Source organism: Pelophylax lessonae (assembly GCF_965119305.1).
Source record: "Pelophylax lessonae genome assembly, chromosome: 1".
Taxonomy (NCBI): Eukaryota; Metazoa; Chordata; class Amphibia; order Anura; family Ranidae; genus Pelophylax; species Pelophylax lessonae.
In genome coordinates this window covers 168,646,321-168,673,018 of record NC_138768.1, presented here as the reverse complement: position 1 = coordinate 168,673,018, position 26,698 = coordinate 168,646,321, and the positions used below count along the sequence as shown (strand labels likewise).

The window sequence follows — 26,698 nt, the reverse complement described above, 5'->3', positions numbered from 1 at the left end:
TCGGCCAATTTGTTTTATGCTACATATGTTTGGTAAAAAAAATCGTAAAAAGCGTATTTTGATTGGTTTGCGCAAAAGTTATCGCGTTTACTAACAAAGGGAAAGATTTTTGTCATTTTTGTTGTTTTTTTTTTAACGCGTAATAGCGTCGATCTGCGATTTTTTTGCGGGAATGCGACATTGTGGTGGACAGATCGGACCCTTGACTGACATTTTTGACACTTTTGGGGTTACCAGTGACATTTCTACAGTAATCAGTGCTATACATATGCACTGTTACTGTAAAATTACACTGGCAGTGAAGGGGTTAACTTTATTTGAGAGGGAGGGGCTGTGTGTGTCCCTAGGGGCGTGATTCTAACTGTGATTGGCTGTGGCTTGAGCTGTAGGAACAATGATCAATGGTCCTATATAGTAGAACCGTATGATCACTATTTCTACACAGGGAGAACTGACAGGCAGCTTGTTTACACAAGCCGCCTGACTTTCTCCCTCTCCCCGACGATCGCCGAGTGACCGGCGGACATCGGGTCCCCCAGTCACACACGCGGGGGGGTCCGTGACCGTGCGGGAGATGGCGCGCGCCGCCGGCGGCGCGCGCTCGCTCCCCAGAGCCTCACAGGCTAGTGACGTTTATATGCGTCACTTTGCCTATGAGGGGCTGACCACCGCAGTATATTTACTTGCGGCGGTTGGCAAGTGGTTAAAGCATATCTGATGACTGGAATCATCAGCATATCTAGGGGTTGACTAGGGAAGATAAGAAGCATTTCTGACCAGTTTATATGACTCCATACCCACAGATAATATAATAAATTAGATACTCTTGCCCCCTTCCACCCAACATGAGATTGTTTGACTTTAACCACTTAAGGACTGGAAGATTTTACCCCCTTAATAACCAGGCCATTTTTTTGCGATACAGCACTGCATTACTTTAACTGAAAATTGCGCAGTTGTGCAACGCTATACCCCCAAAAAATTGATGTCCCTTTTAGCCCACAAATAGGGATTTCTTTTGGTGGTATTTGATCACCTGTGGGGTGTTTATTTTTTGCGCTTTAAACAAAAAAATAGCGACAATTCTGAAGAAAAAAAAAAAAACAATATATTTTACTTTCTGCTATATAACATTCCCAATAAAAAAAAACAAATTTAATAAATCCAATTTTTTCATCAATCTAGGCCAATATGTATTATTGTATATGTATAGGAATGTATAGGATGTGCTAACCCACTATAGAGCAGCATCTAGAAGTCCCTGGACTAAGAAAACATTAAAAATAGAAAAATGTGTATGCTAGTGCGCTCCAATTTGAAATAATTAATGTGCAAAGAGGGTATAATATATGTGATTTTACCTGATCTCCTGCCTCAACAAAATACAGGATAAAGTGACAAAGTGCTAAAAAGTACTTAACCACTTAACCCCTCGGAAGATTTTACCCCCTTCCTGACCAGGCCCTATTTTGAGATTCGACACTGCGTGACTTTAACGGACAATTGCGCGGTCGTGCAATGCTGTACTTAAACGAATTTGACGTCCTTTTTTTTCCCACAAACAGAGCTTTCTTTTGGTGGTATTTGATCACCTGTGCAACTTTTTGATCATGCACTATAAACAAAAAAAGGGCGACAATTTTGCAAAAATAACAATATTTTTCAAATTTTTTTTATATGAAATTCCCCAAAAAAATGTAAAAATCTAAATTTTTTAACATTTTTGGCCAATTTGTTTTATGCTTCATATGTTTGGTAAAAAAAATCGCAATAAGCGTATTTTGATTGGTTTGCGCAAAAGTTATTGCGTTTACTAAGGGAAAGATTTTTGTCATTTTTGTAGTTTTTTTTTTAAAGAGTAATGGCGGCGATCTGCGATTTTTTTTGCGGGACTGCGACATTGCGGCGGACAGATCGGACCCTTGATTGACATTATTGACACTTTTGGGGGTACCAGTGACATTACTACAGTAAGGGCTATACATATGCACTGTTACTGTAAAAATGACACTGGCAGGGAAGGGGTTAACTTTATTGGGGAAGGAGGGGTTAAGTGTGTCCCTAGGGGCGTGTTTCTAACTGTGCAGGGATGTGGCTGTTTGTATAACAGCAGAGATCTACGGTCCTACATAGCAGGGCCGTATGATCTCTACTGTTACACAGGGGAGAATGACAGGCGGCTTTGTTTACATTAGCCGCCTGCCTTTCTCCCTCTGTAACTGACGATCGCGAGTATCCGGCGGACATCGGGTCCGCCGGTCACTCGCGCGGAGGTGTCCGAGAACGAGCGTGGGCGGGAGCTCGCCCCCTATTGGCTCACAGGCGAGTGACGTACCGGTACGTCACTTTGCCTGCACAGGGCTGACCGCCGCAGTATATGTACTTGCAGTGGTCGGCAAGTGGTTAATATTCCAAAATAATGACAAATGTGTGCTCTTTCTCTCTTACCAAAATTATTGCGAAATTCATAAAAATAATAAAAAATAAATAAATATTGAGCACAGTCCTAATAGACCAAGCATCACAAATTTATAACAATAAATATATATAAAGTGCACAGTGCTTAGTGCAAAAAAATTATGTAAACTGACAGTGATGACAGTCATCTCTGTCAGTTTACATCATTTATCCACATACATTATTAGAAGCCAGTGGATGTCTGAAAAATGTCACATATAGCTAAAATATCAATCCTTTGAGAACTGATCTCTTCATGGGGTTGATTTACTAAAGGCAAGAGCAGTTGCTCCAGTGCTTAGTAAATGAGCAGAATCTCTGTTGACTTCCATCATCCAATCATGTGCATGTGCAAACAGTACAGTTTTTTTTTTCCTTGCATGTGATTGGGTATTGTTTGTAAAGTGAAGTTTTACCTCATTTACTTAGCTCTGGAACAACTGCACTTGCAGCGTGCACAGTCTATTTGCCTTTAGTAAATCAACCCCACTATATTTTATTATTATTATTATTATTATAATACAGATTTATATAGCCCCAACAGTTTGCGCAGCGCTTAACAAAATGAAGGCAGACATTACAGTTCCAATACAATTTGGTACAAAAGGAATCAGAGGGTCCTGCTCATTAGAGCTTACAATCTAAAATGGAGGGTCAATTGATACGAAAGGTTATAGCTGTGGGGGATGAGCTGATGGAGAAAGTGAAACATTGTATTAGTTAGTAGCCAGATAGGCGTCTTTAACCACATAACGACCGCCCACCGCAGTTTTACTGCGGCAGGCCGCCGTTCCTGGGCAAAGCAACGTTATGTTACGTCGCTCACTCAGGAGACTCTAGGGGGCAAGTGCACGCCCCCCCCCCTCGTCAGCTGGGGAGCCAGTGCGTGTGCCCGGCAGCTCCAATGGCCGCCGGCCACTCGCAATCTCACGCAGCAGAGAGAGAAGGACAGACGGCTGATGTAAACACGGCCGTCTGTCATTCTCCCTGAAGTGATCACAGAGGCTATGTGATCCTGCTATATAGGATCGCATGTCTCTGTGATTACTTCACAAGGCACGCCCCCTGATAGTTATAATCACACCCCTAGGGATACATTTAACCCACTTATCACCAGTAATGTTAACCCCTTCCCTGCCAGTGTAATTTTTACAGTAACAGTGCATATTTTTAGCGCTGATTACTGTAGTAATGTCACTGGTACTCCCAAAAATGTAAAAAATGTCAGTTAGGGGTCCGATCTGTCTGCCACAATGTCGCAGTCCTGCAAAAAAAAAATCGCAGAACGCTGCCATTACGAGTAAAAAAAAAAACCCAATAAAAATGACATAAATCTTTCCCGTAGTTAGTAAACGCAATAACTTTTGCGCAAACCAATCAAAATACGCTTATTGTGATATTTTTTAACCAAAAATATGTGGCAGAAAAAAAATTGGCCTAAAATGTTAAAAAATTTTAGATTTTTTACATTTATTTTTTTTTTGAGAATTTCATACAAAAGAATGTGAAAAATATTGCAATTTTTTCAAAATTGTCGCTCTTTATTTGTTTATAGTGCAAAAAATTAAAATCGCACAGGTGATCAAATACCACCAAAAGAAAGCTCTGTTTGAGGGGAAAAATAGGACATCAGTTTAGTTTGGGTACAGCGCCGCACGACCACGCAATTGTCGGTTAAATTAACACAGTGCCGAATCGCAAAATAGGGCCTGGTCATTGAGCAGCCAAATCCTCCAGTCCTTAAGTGGTTAAAGAGAAGGGTTTTCAGGGATCATCTAAAGATGCATAGATTAGGGGACAGTCAGACAGATTGGGGTAGAGAGTTCCAAAGGATGGGAGAAGCTCTGGATAAAATGTTTTGTATACAATCTCATTTGCAGGCAGCAGGCTAACATACAATGCTGTACTTTTTTCATGATCTTAATCTATATATTTTTACATACAAAATTCCTAAAGAAAAATAGATCATTTAAATTGCTAACATGATCTAAATAAATGCTTTTATAATTGTAACACCTAGGCTGATCCTATTAAGCTTTAACTACCGTAGTTTACAGAAATGGGTGGACATCTTTCTGTTGTGTGATGTCATTATATAAGCAACATATAAATTATAGTGTTAATATTTACTGATGTACTGTACATGAATGTACACGGCAAATTCCAACTTGTACTGCCACAATGAAACGGGAAGTATTTTACAATAAATGTGAAACAATTAACTTCCTTCTGGACAGAGATTTTAGGAAGACAGGTTTAGCTACCAAATGCTGGACTGCAGGAAGTTACTTCAGGGGTTGTATCATGTACTGCTGAGTTTTAGTTTAAAACATTCCAGCCACTAACATCCAGTCAGGCACTGAGGCACTGAGGCACTGAGGTGTATGCAAAGTATACAGAAGCCTCACCAAGCACATTTTTTGTAACTAGTTTTTACATGAGCGAACGTAATTAGAGAAGGCTGGACTTCATCACAAGCTTTCCTAAGGAAACGTATGAAATTTATCACATGATTATTGTCTGAGTTATAGAATATTGTACTTAACATTGTAAAATGGCACTAGAAGTGTGTATTTGTAGCACAATTTTATTCTTCCATTTTTTACATCTTTTTCTTGGGTTTTTTTTGCACCAATTTAATATTAGTCCTCCTTTTTTCTTGTATATACATTAAAGTATAACTAAAGGCAAAACTTTTTTATTAGTTGTGCATAGATTAGAGAGGGATTATAACACTTGTCAATTTTTACTGCTATCTGTGCCATGGTCACTATTAATCCTGTTCACCATCATCATGTGCCATGGTCTCCATTAATCCTGTTCACCATCATCATGTGCCATGGTCTCCATTAATCCTGTTCACCATTATCATGTGCCATGGTCTCTAATAATCCTGTTCACCATTATCATGTGCCATGGTCTCTATTAATCCTGTTCACCATCATCATGTGCCATGGTCCCTATTAATCCTGTTCACCATTATCATGTGCCATGGTCCCTATTAATCCTGTTCACCATTATCATGTGCCATGGTCTCTAATAATCCTGTTCACCATTATCATGGGCCATGGTCTCTATTAATCCTGTTCACCATTATCATGTGCCATGGTCTCTATTAATCATGTTCACCATTATCATGTGCCATGGTCTCTAATAATCATGTTCACCATTATCATGTGCCATGGTCTCTAATAATCCTGGTTCACCATTATCATGGGCCATGGTCTCTATTAATCCTGTTCACCATTATCATGTGATACAATAAAGGGAAAGAAAGCTGCGCACAAAAAAGGTGAAGCTAAAGGCTGCTAGTACAAAGTATATCAAACCCAGAAAAATGTAAAGATGGTACAGCGCCACTAAATAGATAACTAACTAATATGAAGGTGAACCAAAGTCCATAAGTCCATAGGAGGGAGATTTCAGATGTTGGGAATATGACCGTGAATCCCACATCAATCTTGCAAGTAGAGTTTCAGGCAGAGATCACATAAACAATAAGGATGTAACCTTACCGGACAGTTGGACCCCCTGTTACAGAAGGTCAAACAGGCATGCGATATCCACCACCAAGGACAAAACTGCAACAGAATTCCTCTCCTATCGACCACAGACACTCCGGGTAACCATAGACCATGGATCCGGCGAACCTCACTGAACCCCGGGTGCACACAGGGGATGACCTCCTGCACACTTCCTATACAAGACGTCCCCCGAGACACACCAACATCTCCCCCTCAGATACAGCGCACGGTCCTCCCAGCACCTGGCACAGCGAGCTCACTCATTGGCGCAGAAGACTGCGGGTCATCATGACCCGCAGTCTTCTGTGCCAATGAGTGAGCTCGCTGTGCCAGGTGCTGGGAGGACTATTATCATGTGCCATGGTCTCTATTAATCCTGTTCACCATTATCATGTGCCATGGTCTCTATTAATATTGTTCACCATTATCATGTGCCATGGTCTCTATTAATCATGTGCCAAGGTCTCTATTAATCCTGTTCACCATTATCATGTGCCATAGTCTCTATTAATCCTGTTCACCATTATCATGTGCCATGGTCTCTATTAATCCTTGTCACCATTATCATGTGCCATGGTCTCTATTAATCCTGTTCACCGTTATCATGCGCCAAGGTCTCTATTAATCCTGTTCACCATTATCATGTGCCATGGTCTCTATTAATCCTGTTCACCATTATCATGTGCCATGGTCTCTATTAATATTGTTCACCATTATCATGTGCCATGGTCTCTAATAATCCTGTTCACCATTATCATGTGCCATGGTCTCTATTAATCCTGTTCACCATCATCATGTGCCATGGTCCCTATTAATCCTGTTCACCATTATCATGTGCCATGGTCCCTATTAATCCTGTTCACCATTATCATGTGCCATGGTCTCTAATAATCCTGTTCACCATTATCATGTGCCATGGTCTCTATTAATCCTGTTCACCATCATCATGTGCCATGGTCTCTATTAATCCTGTTCACCATTATCATGTGCCATGGTCTCTAATAATCCTCTTCACCATTATCATGGGCCATGGTCTCTATTAATCCTGTTCACCATTATCATGTGCCATGGTCTCTATTAATCATGTTCACCATTATCATGTGTCATGGTCTCTAATAATCCTGTTCACCATTATCATGTGCCATGGTCTCTAATAATCCTGGTTCACCATTATCATGGGCCCTGGTCTCTATTAATCCTGTTCACCATTATCATGTGATACTATAAAGGGAAAGAAAGCTGCGCACAAAAAAGGTGAAGCTAAAGGCTGCTAGTACAAAGTATATCAAACCCAGAAAAATGTAAAGATGGTACAGCGCCACTAAATAGATAACTAACTAATATGAAGGTGAACCAAAGTCCATAGGAGGGAGATTTCAGATGTTGGGAATATGACCGTGAATCCCACATCAATCTTGCAAGTAGAGTTTCAGGCAGAGATCACATAAACAATAAGGATGTAACCTTACCGGACAGTTGGACCCCCTGTTACAGAAGGTCAAACAGGCATGCGATATCCACCACCAAGGACAAAACTGCAACAGAATTCCTCTCCTATCGACCACAGACACTCCGGGTAACCATAGACCATGGATCCGGCGAACCTCACTGAACCCCGGGTGCACACAGGGGATGACCTCCTGCACACTTCCTATACAAGACGTCCCCCGAGACACACCAACATCTCCCCCTCAGATACAGCGCACGGTCCTCCCAGCACCTGGCACAGCGAGCTCACTCATTGGCGCAGAAGACTGCGGGTCATCATGACCCGCAGTCTTCTGCGCCAATGAGTGAGCTCGCTGTGCCAGGTGCTGGGAGGACCATTATCATGTGCCATGGTCTCTATTAATCCTGTTCACCATTATCATGTGCCATGGTCTCTATTAATATTGTTCACCATTATCATGTGCCATGGTCTCTATTAATCATGTGCCAAGGTCTCTATTAATCCTGTTCACCATTATCATGTGCCATGGTCTCTATTAATCCTGTTCACCATTATCATGTGCCATGGTCTCTATTAATCCTTGTCACCATTATCATGTGCCATGGTCTCTATTAATCCTGTTCACCATTATCATGCGCCAAGGTCTCTATTAATCCTGTTCACCATTATCATGTGCCATGGTCTCTATTAATCCTGTTCACCATTATCATGTGCCATGGTCTCTATTAATCCTGTTCACCATTATCATGTGCCATGGTCTCTATTAATCCTGTTCACCATTATCATGTGCCATGGTCTCTATTAATATTGTTCACCATTATCATGTGCCATGGTCTCTATTAATCCTGTTCACCATTATCATGTGCCATGGTCTCTATTAATCATGTGCCAAGGTCTCTATTAATCCTGTTCACCATTATCATGTGCCATGGTCTCTATTAATCCTGTTCACCATTATCATGTGCCATGGTCTCTATTAATCCTGTTCACCATTATCATGTGCCATGGTCTCTAATAATCCTGTTCACCATTATCATGTGCCATGGTCTCTATTAATCCTGTTCACCATTATCATGTGCCATGGTCTCTAATAATCCTACTCACCATTATCATGTGCCATGGTCTCTAATAATCCTGTTCACCATTATCATGTGCCATGGTCTCTATTAATCCTGTTCACCATTATCATGTGCCATGGTCTCTATTAATCCTGTTCACCATTATCATGTGCCATGGTCTCAATTAATCCTGTTCACCATTATCATGTGCCAAGGTCTCTATTAATCCTGTTCACCATTATCATGTGCCAAGGTCTCTATTAATCCTGTTCACCATTATTATGTGCTATGGTCTCAATTAATCCTGTTCACCATTATCATGTGCCATGTGTCCATAATAATCCTGTTCACCATTATCATGTGCCATGGTCTCTATTAATCCTGTTCACCATTATCATGTTCCATTGTCTCTATTAACCCTGTTCACCATTAGCATTGAAAGAGAAAGTAAAGGACAATTGCAAATTTTGGGTTGTCCCCAGAAAAGTAAAAGAAGTGAAATCTTCCAATGGGGACACTAGTACTGGTGACCTGGGGGTCCCCAAGGAATTCCCGTAATTTGCTGGGATTTCCTCTTACTTCCTATTTGGCTATGGGACAGGAAGTGAAGGGAAATCTCCACAATGATGACAAAATAAAATCTGACATGGGTTATAACCCTCCCTTACGCTATCCAAAATAGAAAACAAAGTTTTGCCTATAGCTCTACTTTTACATAGACATTGTACTCATGGGACCTCATGGGAAAAGTGTGTTCCTTCATACTACAGCATACTCGTATTGGTCACAGTAGTCTTGATGTACTATAGCAATCAAGCAAGAGCAGGGATATACAATTACAGTGTACTTTGTTCATGGGCCTAAATGAGGGCATGGATGTCCACAAGCTCCTATAGACCCCTCTAGCTTATCATACATTGGTGATCAATGCAATCAGTTTGGTCCTTGCTTGCTATGTGTAGTGAACATCTAAATAATGCTGCTTTTGTGTCTACTGTTGCTTGCACTGAATTTAATTAAAAAAAAAAAAAGTAAAGTGACTGATACTCTAAGAAATGAAGTGGCATGTCAAAACACACTCTACACTATCTTGCTGTAGGCAAAAATGTAGCGTATGTTTGGACATTGATCATTGGAATTTATTTTTCATGAACCTGTGTATGGAGTCTACTATCCCCACCTGGTGCTTGAACACCAAGATAATGCAATAGCTGTCCACATATAGACCACTGAGGATTTTTACAAAATAGGGTTTCTTTTTTTTTCATAGTTTCCTTTAATGGTAGCTGTGTGCATTTAATGTAGTTTTATTTCTACATCGTATGCACATTTTGAAATATTAAAAGCAGGGAGCTATACCCAGAAACCTAAGGGAAAATCTTAAGCATGCTACAATTTAGCTAGTGTACATTAGGATGCTAGACTGTTTGTTCTATTAAGAACCACTATGATTAGTGAATTCTCTACATATGTTGAGCTTGTGTGCATGTGGGTACATTGTAAATTCCTTAACCATACCATTTACTTGTTCATGCATCGTCAGTTCTTTGGAGTTTGCTCATATCTACTAAAAGGTCCAATCCAATGTGTTGGCCCATATCTGTATTATACATTTCCTGCATAAGCTGTTTAAATTAGTATTGTATAATCTGCCAGACACCTTCATGAATTTGGGAGATACATAGGTTTAAAAAAAGGATAGGTATGGCCTCACTTACATATGTGTACACATGGGTGTACTACAGCAGCACCTGTGTTGTTGCAGTCACTGCATTACAATTAAGGAAGGGCTTTATGCTCGAGTCGAACGTACGTACCTGGGGGGGGGGGGGGGGGGGACCCTACACCATTATCTGTATTGCCGGGAGTTGGCAATACATTACGACTGCGAGTTTAAATGACATTTCTTGCTTTAGAAATGTCAGTATTGCTGCAGCTGGCTCCATACATCGTACAGATGAACCACTTTACAGGCACATTAAGGGGACCCCCCCTCTCAGGCACGATATTTAAGGGAATTTTTCATTTTTATTGTTTTACTTTAAGCATCATTAAAATTACTGCTCCTTTAAAAACGATTGTTTTAAAAAAAAATATTTTGCATTGATACATGTCCCCAGGACAGTACCCGGGTCCACATACACTGTTTATGGCAATAAATTGCATATAAGCCTTTAAAATGAGGACTTTTATTTTTCATGCTCGTGTCCCATAGACTTTAATAGAGTTTGCATGTTCGCTAGAACCTTTCCCTGTTCGAGATGATCTGGGGCAAACTGAACCGTGGGGTGTAGTAGGCCCATCCCTAATCCCAAATGACAGGAAAGGAACTGCCTGCAAAGGGATGCATGGAACACCTGTGCATTCCCATGTGGGTAAACAGAGCCCTTGCATGGGCAAGGTAACCTGTGATTTCCTAATTACAGATGTTAAGTTATAACATACCTATAACTTCAAAAAGTCTGTGTGGTGACTTCAGATAGCTGCAGGAGTTGATGGGCAAGATGGAAGATACATTTGAGTCTTTATGTTTAAGCAGTGATCAGTGGTTAGTGGTGCTAAAAATATTTTGGGGGGTGCAAACAAGCCTCTCCAGGTCTGCACTCACCGTGAGACTTACCTTCAAACGTAGCCCTCCAGTGGTCACGGCTCCCCTGATACCTGGCGGCTTCCGTGTTAACTCGGTCTTCTTTCCAGGTTCCAAATCTTCAGCCTCCTGTCCTAATTGGCCAGTAGGGGAAGCCATAAACTGAAAGTGACGTGATGGCGAATATTGATTTGCTAAAATCACTAGTGGGAGGGTTAGGAGTGCAATGCTCTGCATCCCAAGGACAACTTAAAATAAGCCAATTAGAGCCTCAGGCTCTAATCACATACTTAAAAAAATGACAGACCTATTAGAAACCCAATAGCCTGGCGCACCACAGAGTGCAGTGGTGCACACACATAGAACAATTGATTTTTAAATAAATGATAACATGGCTAAAAAATGTTAACTTTAAGATGTTAAAAAATGTTAGTCATATTATAGGTTATTTAAAATAAAGTGTTCTATTATTATGCAAATTAACAGGAACTTTGGGGGGGGGGGAGGGTCAGCACCCCTGCACCCCTTATGGACCAGTCGCCACTAACAGTGATATGTGTAGCACCATGGTACAGACCACTTCCAATTTACAAAGAAAACCTGATCTAAATGTAATATAGAGACTGCTATTGCCATTGTTGACATCTCCTTCTGAAAATGTTGATTCCCTGGCAGTCATGCTGATTTATTGGATTTAATACTTCCTGATTCACTGACCTATAACAACTATGCAGATAAGGTGTTTTAACGTCACTAGGTGTCATTGCCTCAGAAAGTACTAACTCCTAGAACAGCAGACTGCCAAGAAACTAGGGTTTTCTGAAGGCATTGAGCAATAACAGCTTTCAAAGTTGTTGTTTAAGCATATAGCCAACCAAAAAATTTGTTTTATGTTTTGGATAGTGTAGGGAAGTGTTAGAACCCCTGTCAATTTGAAGTGTTCTATGTGATTCTGTTGGAACGATTTCCCTTCACTTCCTGTTCTAGTAACAACATTGTCATCAGGACAGGAAGTGAAGAACAGTCTGCAACAAAGATTCAACAATCAAAACTCTTTTCTTTTTAGCAGATTAGAGATGCTAGATAGCCTGTCAGGTTTGTATTAATATGCGTGCCCCTGTTGTAGCATTGTCTTTGTTTTCTGTACTGGTGATAACATTCAAATCTCTGCAATTTAATCTCAGACAGCAAAAAAAAAAAACTGACAGAGGTTCAAATCCTTTATTCATTTTATTGAAAACTATAAAAAGACGTTTTGGCTGGAGTTACACTTTAACCACTTTACCACCGGAGGATTTTGCTGTCTTCCGTCCAGGCCACTTTTTGCGATTCGGCGCTGTGCGAATTCAACTGACAATTGTGTGGTCGTGCGACGCCGTACCCAAACGAAATTTACGTCCTTTTTTTCCCACAAACAGAGCTTTCTTTTGGTGGTATTTGATCACCTGTGTGATTTTTACTTTTTGCGCTATAAACAAAAAAAGAGCGTTTATTTTGAAAAAATAACAATATTTTTAACATTTTTTTATATGAAATTCCCCCCAAAAAAGATGTAAAAACCAATTTTTTAAAAATTTTTTGGCCAATTTGTTTTCTGCTACCTATGTTTGGTAAAAAAGATCGCAATAAGCGTATTTTGATTGGTTTGCGCAAAAGTTATTGCGTTTACTAACAAAGGGAAAGATTTCTGTCATTTTTGGTGTTTTTTATTTTAACGCGTAATGGCGGCGATCTGCGATTTTTTTTGCGGGACTGCGACAGATCGGACCCTTGACTGACATTTTTGACACTTTTGGGGGTACCAGTGACATTACTGCAGTAATCAGTGCTATATATATGCACTGTTACTGTAAAAATGACACTGGCAGGGAAGGGGTTAATTTTATTGGAGAGGGAGGGGTTAATGTATGCCTGGTGCTTACTGACGTGTAGGGGGGGAGGTGACTGTGTGAGTCATGGACAGATCGGATGTCCAGCTATGCTGAACAGTCCGATCTGTCACTCCCTGTCACTATGGAGATCCGCCCGCTGTGTTTACACACAGCGGGCGGATCTCCAGACTGGATCCCCGACGATCAGGTAAGAGCAGCGGCGATCGCCCGACTGGCCCGACTCCCGCTGTGAATGAAAACAGCGGGAGCGAGCCTCCGGCGGCGCACAAGCGCCGCCCAGAAGGGGGAGTGTCTGACGACGTTAATACTACGTCGTCAGACGATAACGAACCACTCTGCCGCAGTAGTATTACTGTGAGCAGACGTAAAGTGGTTAAGGATGCGTGTGCTGGTAAGCAGCTGTGTTGGTCTGTTTGTGATTAGAGTCCCGTGTAATCACTAAAGCCTCGTACACACGATCAGATTATCGGAAAAACTTTCTTTAGTTTTTTGTTGCATGCTGGTCTCATATGGAAAGTGAAGAGGTTACTTTCATATGGAAATTCTCATATGACAGAATTCAACTTCAGAAGTGATGTCCTGTGTTGAATTGTTTTGGATGTATTCTTTAGTTTCCGAGCATAGTCTTGCTCTTATGATTTTTTTTTTTTTGGACGAAAACTGTACTAATTAAACGAAAATCGGACGTTGTGTTGACATACAATAAACATTTTGTAGCCTGCACATCCAGTTTTTGTCGTACGAAAATTAGTTGTCGAATGCACTATATAACGATCCGAAAATCAGCAGATCGTTCGTTGGATGAAATTTTTCCTCCTGATTTTCTTATTGTGTGTACGGGCCTTAAGGCCCTGTTCACACCTGAGCATATTTCAGTTTGTAAAATGCTCATCTGTAAAATCTCAAAATGCCCAAAAAGCAAAATTCCATTCATTTCAATGGCCCCTGTTCACATCTGAGCATTTTGTCACCTGAAGCAAAATGCCTAAAGCTCAAAAAGTACATGAGCTTCTTTTTTGGCAGATTACAAGCACTTTTGTTAAATGTCAATGCCTGCCTCCAAACAAAATGCCTGAAAAAAGCCCATAAAGCGCCTAAAAACGATACGCTCAGGTGTGAATGGAGTCTAATGTAACCTTGATTGGAGAGGTTTAAATGATCCTCTATGATTTCTGGACTGGCTCTCTAGGTTTCAGTTATATATTTTCAAACAGTTGCAGTCTGTGTACAGAATAACTGAATATCCACAATTATTATATCATGGTGTCTTCTCTGGAATAAAATTACCATGGTTCATCTCATAGGGGAATGAAGCCATAGTCAAGGGAGCCAGTTCTTGCACATAGCAGTTATTCTCATTGTTATACAGTATATTTATCTTCCCTGTCCTAAAATTGTTTGTATAGCTAAGCATAAACCAAAAAGAAGGTGTGCTACTAGCAAACAACAGTCTTTAACTGCGTTTTGACAGTCTGAGAACACAATTTTAACTTCTGACAATTTAATGACAGCGACTGCCTGTTTAATGTCAGAAGAAAAAAAATAAAAAATCAGAAGAAAATACAGTAGATTTGGCACAAATATTTTTACTGCTTTTTCTACAATGGAATGTAGCAATGGAATATCTATGAAGAGAAAAAACAGGCTGCATGTAATCTGATTCTTAACCACTTTAATATTGGGCACCTTAACCCCTTCCTGCCCAGGCCAACTTTCAGCTTTCAGTGCTGTTGCACTTTAACCACTTAAGCCCCGGAGGATTTTCCTGCTAAACGACCAGGGGGTATTTTGCGATTCGGCACTGCGGCATTGCGCGGTCGTGCGACGCTGTATCTAAACGAATTTGGCGTCCTTTTTTTCCCACAAACAGAGCTTTCTTTTGGTGGTATTTGATCACCCATGCGATTTTTACTTTTTGCGCTATATACAAAAAAAGAGCGTACATTTTGCAAAAATAACAATATTTTTCACATTTTTTTATATGAAATTCCCCCCCAAAAAAATGTAAAAATCAAAATTTTTTAAAATTTTCGGCCAATTTGTTTTATGCTGCCTATGTTTGGTAAAAAAAATCGCAAAAAGCGTATTTTGATTGGTTTGCGCAAAAGTTATCGCGTTTACTAACAAAGGGAAAGATTTCTGTCATTTTTGGTGTTTTTTTTTTAACGAGTAATGGCGGCGATCTGCGATTTTTTTTGCGGTACTGCGACATTGGGGCGGACAGATCGGACCCTTGACTGACATTTTTGACACTTTTGGGGTTACCAGTGACATTTCTACAGTAATCAGTGCTATATATATGCACTGTTACTGTAAAAATACACTGGTAGTGAAGGGGTTAACTTTATTTGGGAGGGAGGGGCTGTGTGTGTCCCTAGGGGCGTGCTTTCTACTGTGATTGGCTGTGGCTTGAGCTGTAAGGACACTGATCAACGGATCTACATAGTAGATCCATGTGATCAGTGTTTTTACAGCGAGGAGAATGACAGGTGGCTTGTTTACACAAGCTGCCTGACATTCTCCCTCTCCCCCGCCGATCACCGAGTGACCGGCGGACATCGGGTCCGCTGGTCACACGCGCGGGGGGGTCCGTGACCGCGCGGGAGCGGGAGCGTGCCTCCGCGGGCGGGCGCGCGCTCGCTCCCCAGAGCCTCACAGGCGAGCGACGTAGACCTACGTCACTCTGCCTGTGAGGGGCTGACTGCCGCAGTAAATATACTGTGAGCAGTCGGCAAGCGGTTAAATTACAATTGCGCTGTCATGCAACACTGTACTTTACCATTTTTTTGAGACAGATGAGGCTTTCTTTTGGTGGTATTTAAACACTACTGGGGTTTTTTTTTTTTTTTAGATTTGCTAAACAAATGAAAAAAGACCAACATTTTTTTACTTTTCTGTTATACAATTTTGCAGATAAGCAATTTTTCTTCTTCGCTGATGTGTGCTGATAAGGCAGCACTGATTGACACTGATAGGCAGCACTGATGGGCTGTGATGAGGCTGCACTGATGGGCACTGATGAGGCAGCACTAATGGGCACTGATGAGGTGGCACTAATGGGCACTGATAAACTTCACTGATGGGCAATGATAAGGCTGCTTTGATAAGGGGGCACTGATAGGAGGCAATGATATGCTGCACTGATGGGCCCTAAAGGACACTGATATGTTGCACTGATGAACACTGATGAGCACTGATAAGCTGCATGGATGGGCACTGATGAGGCTGCACGGATAAGGCAGCACTGATAGGCACTAATAGGAGGCATTAGTATGCTGCACTGATAGGCCCTACTGGACACTGATATGTTGCACTGATGGACACTGATATGCTGCACTTATGGGCACTCATAAGCTGCTCTGATGGGCACTGATAATGCTGCACTGATAAGGCTGTGCTAATAAGGCGGCACTGATGTGCTGCACTCATGGGTCCTGATGGACACTGATATGTTGCACTGATGGACACTGATATGCTGCACTGATGGGCACTGATGAGGCTGCATTAATAAGGCAGCACTGATGGGCACTAATAGGCGGCACTAAGGGCCTTACTGATAGACGGCACTGACATGCTGCCCTGATGGACACTGATATGTTGCACTAATGGACACTGCTATGCTGCACTGATGAGCACTGATGGGCACTGATGAGGCTGCACTGATAAGGCAGCACTTATGGGCGCTAATAGGCAGCATTAATATGCTGCACTAATGGGGCTACACTGATAATCAGGGCATTGATGACCAGTGCACTGATTATCAATGTAAATGTCCCCTGTAACTGGAAAGCCGGTAATGGGCTTTCCTTTCCTTAGACACTGAGGAAAGCAAATGCCAATAGCCGGCATTTGTTTACATGTGATCAGCTGTGATTGGACAAAGCTGATCACATGGTTAAGAGCCTACATCATCGGCTCTTTACCCCGATCAGTGATGTCGTGTGTCTGAGGGAGAGCGCACGAGCGGCGAGATGTGTAGGACGTCATATGACGTCCAGTCAGAATACTAAGGCCACCGCTTGGCCGTTATTCTGCTATAGGCTGGACGGGAAGGTGTTAAAGCAGAACTAATCTCATTGATTTAAGCATTGGCGGGGAGGCAGCTGGCTCACACTTACTGAGGAGGACCAAGATGGCAGTGTGAGACCTGAGCCGTGGATCTCAGAAGGACAATACTGGATTTACTGGGCATGTGTGTATGTGAAATTAAAACAAGCCATAAAAAAAGTTCCTCTTTAACTGAAGCTCAGGGACAAATTATACTACTGCTGTATATTGTGACCTGTCAAGAATACATTAATGCAGGCTTATAAAGTTACTACTAGGTCAGCTTTGATGGAAGTCCTGTATCATTAGACAATCTTTTAGCTAGATCCAGTCAGTGCTGGAATTTACTAAATCCTGCTATAATCTTGGTAAAGCTACAGCTAGCACATTCCCTCCATATTGAAGTGCTAATTAATAAATGAAGGAGCAAGTCAAGATTTTAGGTGCATATGTATTTACTATTTTAATGGCACTGAATAAAGGGTTAACATTCAAAAGTAAAACAGACAAGGCTCTCTTTAAGATCTTTATTCAACAATTCCATACTGAAGCTAGATAGTGTTAAAGGCCCCTTTCACACGGGTGGTGGGCCCAACGGACTCCGTTTTGCTCAGTGGGGATCGATCCGTCGATCCCCGCTGAGCAGGCGGATGACAGCCCTGTCTCTGCTCACTGTGCAGAAACGGACCTGTCAGAGCCCCGTGCTCCTCTATGGGAGATCGGAAAAAAATGGACCGCTTGGCAATTTGCATCCGATCTTATCCGATCCTCCAGACAGATGGAAAATAGGATTTCCATTCGTCTGGATTTCACAAACAGGATCGGATCGGATAGCAGCGGGTGTCAGACTCCACTGACATCCGCTGCTCCATAGGACTGCATGGAGCATCCGATCAGGTCCGCCTGAAAAACTGACAGGCGGACCGGATCCGAAAGCCTGTGTGAAAGGGGCCAGGGCTGCAAGAAAACTGCTGAAAACTTAGAAAGCTTTACAAATGCTAATGATGAGTCAAATAGTGCTTATGCTACCAATTAGCACTGATGATTGGTTCCTGTTAAATGATCTTCATCTTTAACCAATAGACCTTTATGTTTGTGTTTGCATGAGGAGGTACTCATGTTGCTATTGTTATTACCTGGGAATAATTGAGCTAAAAACATAAATCAACTGGTAGAATGTTTCCTAAATCTCAATTATCGTGTGTTGTCTGCTGTTATCTAAAAATGACCTTAGACAGTTGTCCATTGAAGAAATGGGCAGGATCAGACAAAAAATCTACCTTATACCAATGTTTCTCATTTCCATTCCTCAAGTTCCCCCAGCAGGTCATGTTTTCAGGCTTTCCATTATTTTGTTGGGGGTACTTGAGGACTGGAATTGAGAAACGTTGCCTTATACCACCATGCATTCCTTATAGTTTTTGTTTTTTTTTTTGCCATAAACCTTTTATAATATTTTCCTAGTAACCTGTACATTTATTCTGGTATTAAACAGTATGCATATTTTACATCTGCATTAATAATTGCTGGCTAAACTGCCCCTTGTCTTTTTTTTTTGCAGGTACTGCTGTGAATGGCCTAGTAAATGTAGTCATCTCTACTATTGAGAAACGTTATGACTTAAACAGTTCCCTCACTGGGCTTGTCTCTGCCAGCTACGACATTGCGTTTTGTGTTTTGTCACTTTTTGTGTCTTTTTTTGGACAAAGAGGACACAAGCCTAGATGGCTTGCCTTTTCAGCACTTATGATTGGACTGGGGTCCATAGTGTTCTCCTTACCTCATTTTACTTCCGGTACATACCTGTATGGAAACCGATATAATGGTAAGTTAAATAACTTTTTAAAAGATGAGTATAATAACACTCGAGTAGGGGCAATTTCTATTTGATTTAATGTTCATTATTATAAAAATAAATTAGTCTATTGTTTCACAAACTTTTTTCTTAAGCTTCTGTAATAAATAATATTTAGTAGTCAATAAAATCAAACCCTGTCCCAAGCACCCAAAGGCTCGATATGTATTTTTTACAAAGAGAATCAATATAAAAAAAAGTTTCCATTGGTATTATACCCCAGATAGGCTATGGGCTCTTTACCCTTCGGCTGACGATAGATGTTGGGGCTGAAAGAAAGCTCTTGCCACAATTTAACATATATAGTGGTATTGTCCCTTATCCTACCTTTTTGGCAGGCTGTTTATAACCTACTCTATCAACTTTTCGATGCCTGGATTCCATTTATGCCTAAAATGTACCTTTTAGGTTTACATTCCCCAGCTTTTTCCAAGGCATCTAAACAATTGTTGCCACGTGTTCCCACCAAAGCATGATAGCTAGTCGCCTCACTTGGAAAAGACATGAGCTTCCCTCTTTGATGGAGCTTTACACCAGGGTAAGGGATGTCAAATGGATGGATTCACGGCTATTACCAATGATTACATTGATAAACACAATAAGGTTTGGAAACTGTGGCATATTGTGACAGACCCTCCAGGGTAATTCTATCAACCCCCCCCCCCCCACCACCACCACCACCTGTTTCTCCCTATTTTGAGTAAAAAGAGGAAAGAGGTCGAGGCTCCACCTCTATGACTGAGGATACTGGTTCCCCATCGACCCTTCCCTTCTATCTATTACCCTCCCTTTCCTTCTGCTCACATTTTCCACTCTTTCTCTTTTCTCCATTATTATTCCTCCTCTTCAATGCTCAACTACTGAACCCAGTTTTGCCAAATTATCCTACATTTTTTTTCAAGTATAATCCATATAGTAGACCTCTCTTATAACAAGCTGATACTCTCTGACTGCGTTACTCAGTTGATATATGTATTTTTCTTTTCTAAACATGACTCTCCTTAACTTTGTCTATGATTTCTCATTTTATGGTGCCAACTGTATATTATCTTGATGTGCTTGCAACTAGCAAAACCTACTAATGTTGCATTGGTTACTTGAACGATGTTTGGCATTTATCATGTAACTTCTCTTGCTGTAGTAGAAGAAAACCCCAAAATGTTTTTCTCAATAAAAAGATAGTAATAATATAAAAAATGTACCCTAGTAACCCTAGTAGCCCTAATCAAGATTTAGCTATTCCATTTAATCTTTGGATGGCCCAGAGCACTGCTGAATTCATTGTCTAAAGACTAAATACACAGAGAAATGTGGACATTAAACTATTTTCTCATTCAAAACATTGTTTTAATTAAAATATTGGGTTTAAAGGTGACGGCATTTTTAAAGTGACTCATGTCAAAAGAAAAGAGAAAAAGCGCCAATATAACCACAAATCCATAAAAATGCAAATAATAGTGTCCATAAATGATATGTAATAGTCCTTACACCAAGTGAATACATTTTCTATGTTCTTCCAGTAGTGCATCAATTCACACCACCACCAAAAATGCGTACTCACCGCCAATCCAGTGACCTCTAACTTAATAAAGGTGGGATAAGCCAAATAATCCTCCAAATCAATCTCACCATTCATTAGTAGATCTTCTAAGACATCATCCTATTCTCTTATTATTTCTCCAGCAAACTCCACAACATCAGACCACCAGAGAAATATCAACTAAGTGTAGTATTTTTTTTAACTCTTTTTATTGATGAATGTACATTACATAAAAGTATTCAACATAATGCTCAACATGAGCACCATAGCATATAAAGCACACTTAAACCAACATGTATCAAGACATTTGAAAATACATATGCAGCTTGGAAAACAAAGCATTAGGAGGACTGGGTTCTGATAATTACTATGCTTCATCCCAAGTGTAGTATTTTTGCAGATAAAAATCATAAAAAAGGTATTCCACTCACTTTTGAAAGTGCCCACCCTTGGCATCAATATAAACAGCCTTGAAAGGAGCTAGCACCACCGTGTCAAAGACTAGGAGCTGGCATGCATTCCAAACACCGGAAGTTTGGGCCGGATGTGATGTCAAAATGGACCCATAAGTGACAGCATATGTGGAGCCTCAAATAGTTTTGCCAATCGTGTCTTCAGGAAGCCACCAGGCCAGGCCCAAACTTCTGGTGTTTGGAATGCATGCCGACTCCCAGTCGGAGATACTGTGGTGCTAGCTCCTTTCAAGGCTGTTTAAATTGGTGCCGAGGATAGGCACTTTTAAAAGTGAGTGGAAAACCTTTTTTATGTTTTTTATCTGCTTAATAAAACACTACACTTAGTTTTTATTTCTCTGGTGGTCTTTGTTCCCTGGAACAATCATAAGAGGATAGGATGATGTCTCAGAAGATCTTCTAATGATTGGTGTGATCGATTTGGAGGTTTATTTGGCTTACAGTATCCACAATGCTTATTGACCTTTATTAGGTTAGAGGCCACTGGATTGGTGGTGAGTGCGCATTTTTGGTAGTGATCTGATTTGAGGCACTACTGGAAGAACATCAGTCATATATATATAAGATTACTCACTAGGTGTGGGGATTTTTACAAATAATTTATGGACACTAATATTTGCATTGTTTATGGATTTCTGGTTGTGTTAGTGTTATTTTCTTTTCTTTTTTTAATTATTGTACATGTTTTAATCCTGCATTATATTAGTATTATAGTACTACTGGAGCTAATAAATCAGATACACATAGATTCATGTAAGACTGTAGGGGAAATATTAGGAATCACCTTAACGCCCCAATGCCTTTAGTGTTAAAAAAAATCCTTTGGCTATTTACTGTCCCTCAAGAAAACACAGGTGTTAATATTTATCTTCAATTTGATGCTGCCCTTTAAATAAATAAGCAAGGTCTGGATGCAACCCTTCCATTAACATATGTATAATATAGGCACTGTAGAGGTTTTGTCTTCTCAGTTCTATTACCTTTTTATTCTATTACGTTTTTTTTTTTTAAATAATGCCTCTTTGGACCCCTTTATTTATGATGTACAATCTAGCATCACATTGAACAGCCTTTTGTACTTGGAAAACTTTAATTTTGAAAAAAATTTACATTATGCCAGACCACAACTATAAATAATACATAAATAGAAGATTTACTGGAAATTAAACATACAGTATAGCTAGATAAAAGATATTAGCATATTTGATCATGAATAAATGTGTGGCTATTAACTACAGATGGAAAAGCAACCTCTATCACCTATAGACACAAGTCTACTGTGCCTAAAAGTAAATCCAATCCTTTATTTAGGACATCTGTATTAGAAAAAAACCCTGTCTGGATTTTGTCAACATCAAGGTGCTAGACCTGTTGACTTTAATAAGAAGTTTTCCAACTCATAAGCAGCATGAGTAGAGGAGTGACTAAAGAGGAAACAGAAAGCTCAAATTAAAGAATACCGTATATTACATTTCAAGTTCCTGATGTGCCTGTACCATGTACTTATGTTTGAAAGTATCCTGTTCTCTTAGTATTGCTTCATTTGTGTGAAATACCCAGTCAACCTGCCAGTCCTTGGGCATGAGAGCACATCCACCCCGGCGAGGCCATTCACTATAATTACTAATACATAAATAGAAGATTTACTGGAAATTAAACATACAGTATAGCTAGATAAAAGATATTAGCATCTTTGATCATGAATAAATGTGTGGCTAGTAACTACAGATGGAAAAGCAACCTCTATCACCTATAGACACAAGTCTACTGTGCCTAAAAGTAAATCCAATCCTTTATTTAGGACATCTGTATTAGAAAAAAACCCTGTCTGGATTTTGTCAACATCAAGGTGCTAGACCTATTGACTTTAATAAGAAGTTTTCCAACTCATAAGCAGCATGAATAGAGGAGTGACTAAAGAGGAAACAGAAAGCCCAAATTAAAGAATACCGTATATTACATTTCAAGTTCCTGATGTGCCTGTACCATGTACTTATGTTTGAAAGTATCCTGTTCTCTTAGTATTGCTTCATTTGTGTGAAATACCCGGTCAACCTGCCAGTCCTTGGGCATGAGAGCACATCCACCCTGGCGAGGCCATTCACTATAATTACTAATACATAAATAGAAGATTTACTGGAAATTAAACATACAGTATAGCTAGATAAAAGATATTAGCATCTTTGATCATGAATAAATGTGTGGCTAGTAACTACAGATGGAAAAGCAACCTCTATCACCTATAGACACAAGTCTACTGTGCCTAAAAGTAAATCCAATCCTTTATTTAGGACATCTGTATTAGAAAAAAACCCTGTCTGGATTTTGTCAACATCAAGGTGCTAGACCTATTGACTTTAATAAGAAGTTTTCCAACTCATAAACATAATGAGTAGAGGAGTGACTAAAGAGGAAACAGAAAGCCCAAATTAAAGAATACCGTATATTACATTTCAAGTTCCTGATGTGCCTGTACCATGTACTTATGTTTGAAAGTATCCTGTTCTCTTAGTATTGCTTCATTTGTGTGAAATACCCGGTCAACCTGCCAGTCCTTGGGCATGAGAGCACATCCACCCCAGCGAGGTCAGTTTTCTGACTATGCTGGGAGAACAGCCTACATAGTAAAAAGCAAAACTGCGCTATATAAAAATAAGAAAAGATTGTGTACATATAACAGCAACAACTCTTCTGTGAGACACACACAGCATATAAATCGTAATCCAAATAAAGTTGTGCTTAAAACATAGAAAGAAATGAAGACAGTCCAAAGAGTGAAATTACATAGTCCATATAATCACAAAGTCCACTATTCATCACCCGAATGATGTGTGATTCCACGTAATAAAAAGAGCCTCCACCTCATTAATTGGCTGCTTACCAAATATTCGCTCCACTGAGAAAGTTGAGCAAGTTTCAGACCTGCTATCAATTTTTTAAATCTGTGCACTGACTGTGGCACATGTAAAGTCCCAGCATCTGCAAGATGCCAAGAAACGAGTCAGGTCCCGAGATAATGTTATATCATCACTGGCACTGCCTGCCAAACAGGTGAAGCAAAAGATAAAGCAGACCTGTGTGCAAGAGCCCTGGCCTGGAGGGAGGGATGAATGGATGGAGCGAGAGATAGATGGATGGAAAAAGAGATGGTTAGGTGAGGAAGCAGCAGAGAGGCTGTATATATAATATATATGTATATTGTTATGCAACTCTATTTGGATTACAATTTATATGTTGGGAGAACAGCCTGCCTGTCCTCTAATGCCCAAAACTTGTGCTGACATGCCCCTCTGCACAGCCATTCACTGAAACTATCAGTGTAATTCTGTTCAACACCCCTAGCTTTCAAAGTCAATTATGCAGCTGAGAACAAAGGTCATGTGATCACTTTAAAAAAAAGAAAAAAAAAGTATTTATATATATTTTTAATACATGCTGTATATAGACCTTGTTTAGTTTTGTTCTCTGTGTGAAAGCAGTGGTCCCTCTGCAGATACCCCAAAACACCGTACTCTGCCCGCCTCCGCCCCGCCTCCTCTCAGTGAGCGAGGACTGAAAGCATTATATCCTCATTGAGCTCACTGAGAGGAGGCGGGGCGGAGGGGGGGCAGAGTACAGCCTCAATACAATACATACAGTACAGCTCACTGAGAGGAGGCAGGGCAGAGGCGGGGCAGGTCACGGCCTCAGTACATACAGTACAGCTCAGCTCCTGTGTAATAATGCGAGATTTCATGCCATGGAATACATCCCAGCACCCCCTGCGAATCGCCGAATGACATAATCGCCGATCGGACCCGGAAGTGAGGAGAGGATGAATAAACAAGAAAATAAGGTATTTACTAGCAAAAAAAAAAAAGTTTCCATTGGTAAAAGTCGTTTTAAAGGGGATTACATACATCTATGTAATCCAAGTTATTAAAAATGGGTGGAACTCCACTTTAAGTTCTTAAATCAGCAGGAAGCATGAACTTTGCTGATTGAACATTTATAGGCCTGACTCATCTGTTGGTGTGCTGGAACTCTGCAGACAGATAGCTGTTTCCACATAGACACCTCTGTAGCGCAGAAGACAAGCTTTTTCATTTAGACAGTGGCTGCTTTTTAAGGAAAATAGACTGCAAGGCTTTGAACACCTCTTGTTTTGATGTAATTCAAATGAAATTATCAGAATTAATCTGAACATTGGGGCATCTTTTAATAGATCTGTAAAGCAGGACTGTAAGATGTTTCATTTTTTCCCTAGTTCCTGGCTTTCTTTTCACTCTCCTTGGTAATTAAATATTTTATGATTGTGTAGTACTCTTGGTGATGAGACCCAATTGTCTACTTATTTAACAATAAAAGTCCCAGGCAAAATCTTCAGGGAGTGATTCTTTTCTCAGGATGTTCAGAATGATGGGCACCAGTCAATTTAGTTATTAGTTTTATTGCACTTGTGCATAAAGATCAGAAAGGAGGGTCGAGGGGGCACAGGGTACCTGTAGGTTCCTACAAAAACATTGCTTGGTTGTCAGCTTGTCTTTCTTGACTTTCTAGGTCTCCCTCCCACAGGGCTATACTGGCTGGACATTTAAACTTCAATTGTAGCTTCTGGACCACTGAGATTCTTGTGGTATCTCAGTCCAAGTATTCAAATAAGGACAGCTTGGAAAAGTTCCCATTCAATCAGTTACTCACCACCTCCTGTGTGGGGGACAACTGTAGTTTGCCTCTAGGCCTAAAGCCCCGTACACACGCACAGATTGTTGGCCAACTGATCGGCCAACTTTTGTCCAGTGTTGTTTGTTGGTTGAAATGTGCTCTAGACCTGCACTGGACTTTTGTTGGCCAACAAAAACCAACTTCAGAAGTGATGTCATGTTCTGGTTGACTTTCAGTGTGTTTTTTCTTCTCTGAGTATGTCCAGTCTTGCTCATTTGATTTTTGTCTGCCGAAATCTGTACTGACTGAGGAACAATCGGCCGTTCTGGTGACGGCCAACAAAAATTTTATAGCATGCACACCAGATTTTTTTCGGCCGAAAATTCGCAGTTGGTTGTCGGAAGCATCATATTAACAAGCCTACAATCGGCAGATCGGACGTTGGCCAACAATTAAGGCCAACAATCTGTGCGTGTGTACAGGGCTTTAGTAGAACTCTGTGTTAGCAAGTATCTTTAAGCCTTTATCCTTATCCTTGCAGAATCCCACAGGGCAAACGCTCAGAAGGGAATACCATGTACCAAGAAGTGCTTTATATATTTAATATATCTCTAAAGCCCCGTACACACGTACCGATCGTCGGCCGACAGATCGGCCGTCTTTTGTCCCCGGGCTGTCGTGTCCGCTGAAAAGTGCAAAAGACTGCACAAGAATTTTGTCCGCCGACTACAGCCGACTGCAGAAGTGATGTCATGTAATGGTTAACTTTCCCTGTGTTTTTCCTTTTCTGAGCATGCCCAGTCTTGGAAATCAGCGGTCTGTCGGCCGAATTCTGTACTGACTGGTGAACAATCGGCCGCTCTGGTGTCGGCATACAAAAATTTGAATGCTTGCATGACAGATTCTTTTCAGCCGAATGTGCGCTGTCGGCTGTCGGAGGCATCATACCAACAAGCCTACAATCGGCAGATCGGTCGTCGGCCGAAGCTTTTCGGCCGACGATCGGTACGTGTGTAGGGGCCTTAAGTATGTGCCAGCAGGCCCTCCAAGCCTGCTGATTGGCTATATATTAAACATACTTAACACAAAATTATATCTGTAGCACACCCTGCTGAAGCCACTCATGCAGAAAGTGGCTAAAATAAAGCACTCCATGCTTAGAGAATGCTAA

At 40.7% G+C, this 26,698-nt stretch overlaps 1 protein-coding gene across 1 annotated transcript in view; it reads left to right on the top strand.

Moving 5' to 3' along the window:
- Positions 1 to 26,698, top strand: part of SLCO4C1 (solute carrier organic anion transporter family member 4C1) — a 96,580-nt gene that overhangs the window by 8,100 nt on the left and 61,782 nt on the right. Inside the window, exon 2 of the mRNA XM_082274053.1 lies at positions 18,577 to 18,840. Within this exon, the coding sequence (XP_082130179.1) occupies positions 18,577 to 18,840 (264 nt within the window). The remainder of the gene's footprint in view (positions 1 to 18,576; positions 18,841 to 26,698) is intronic.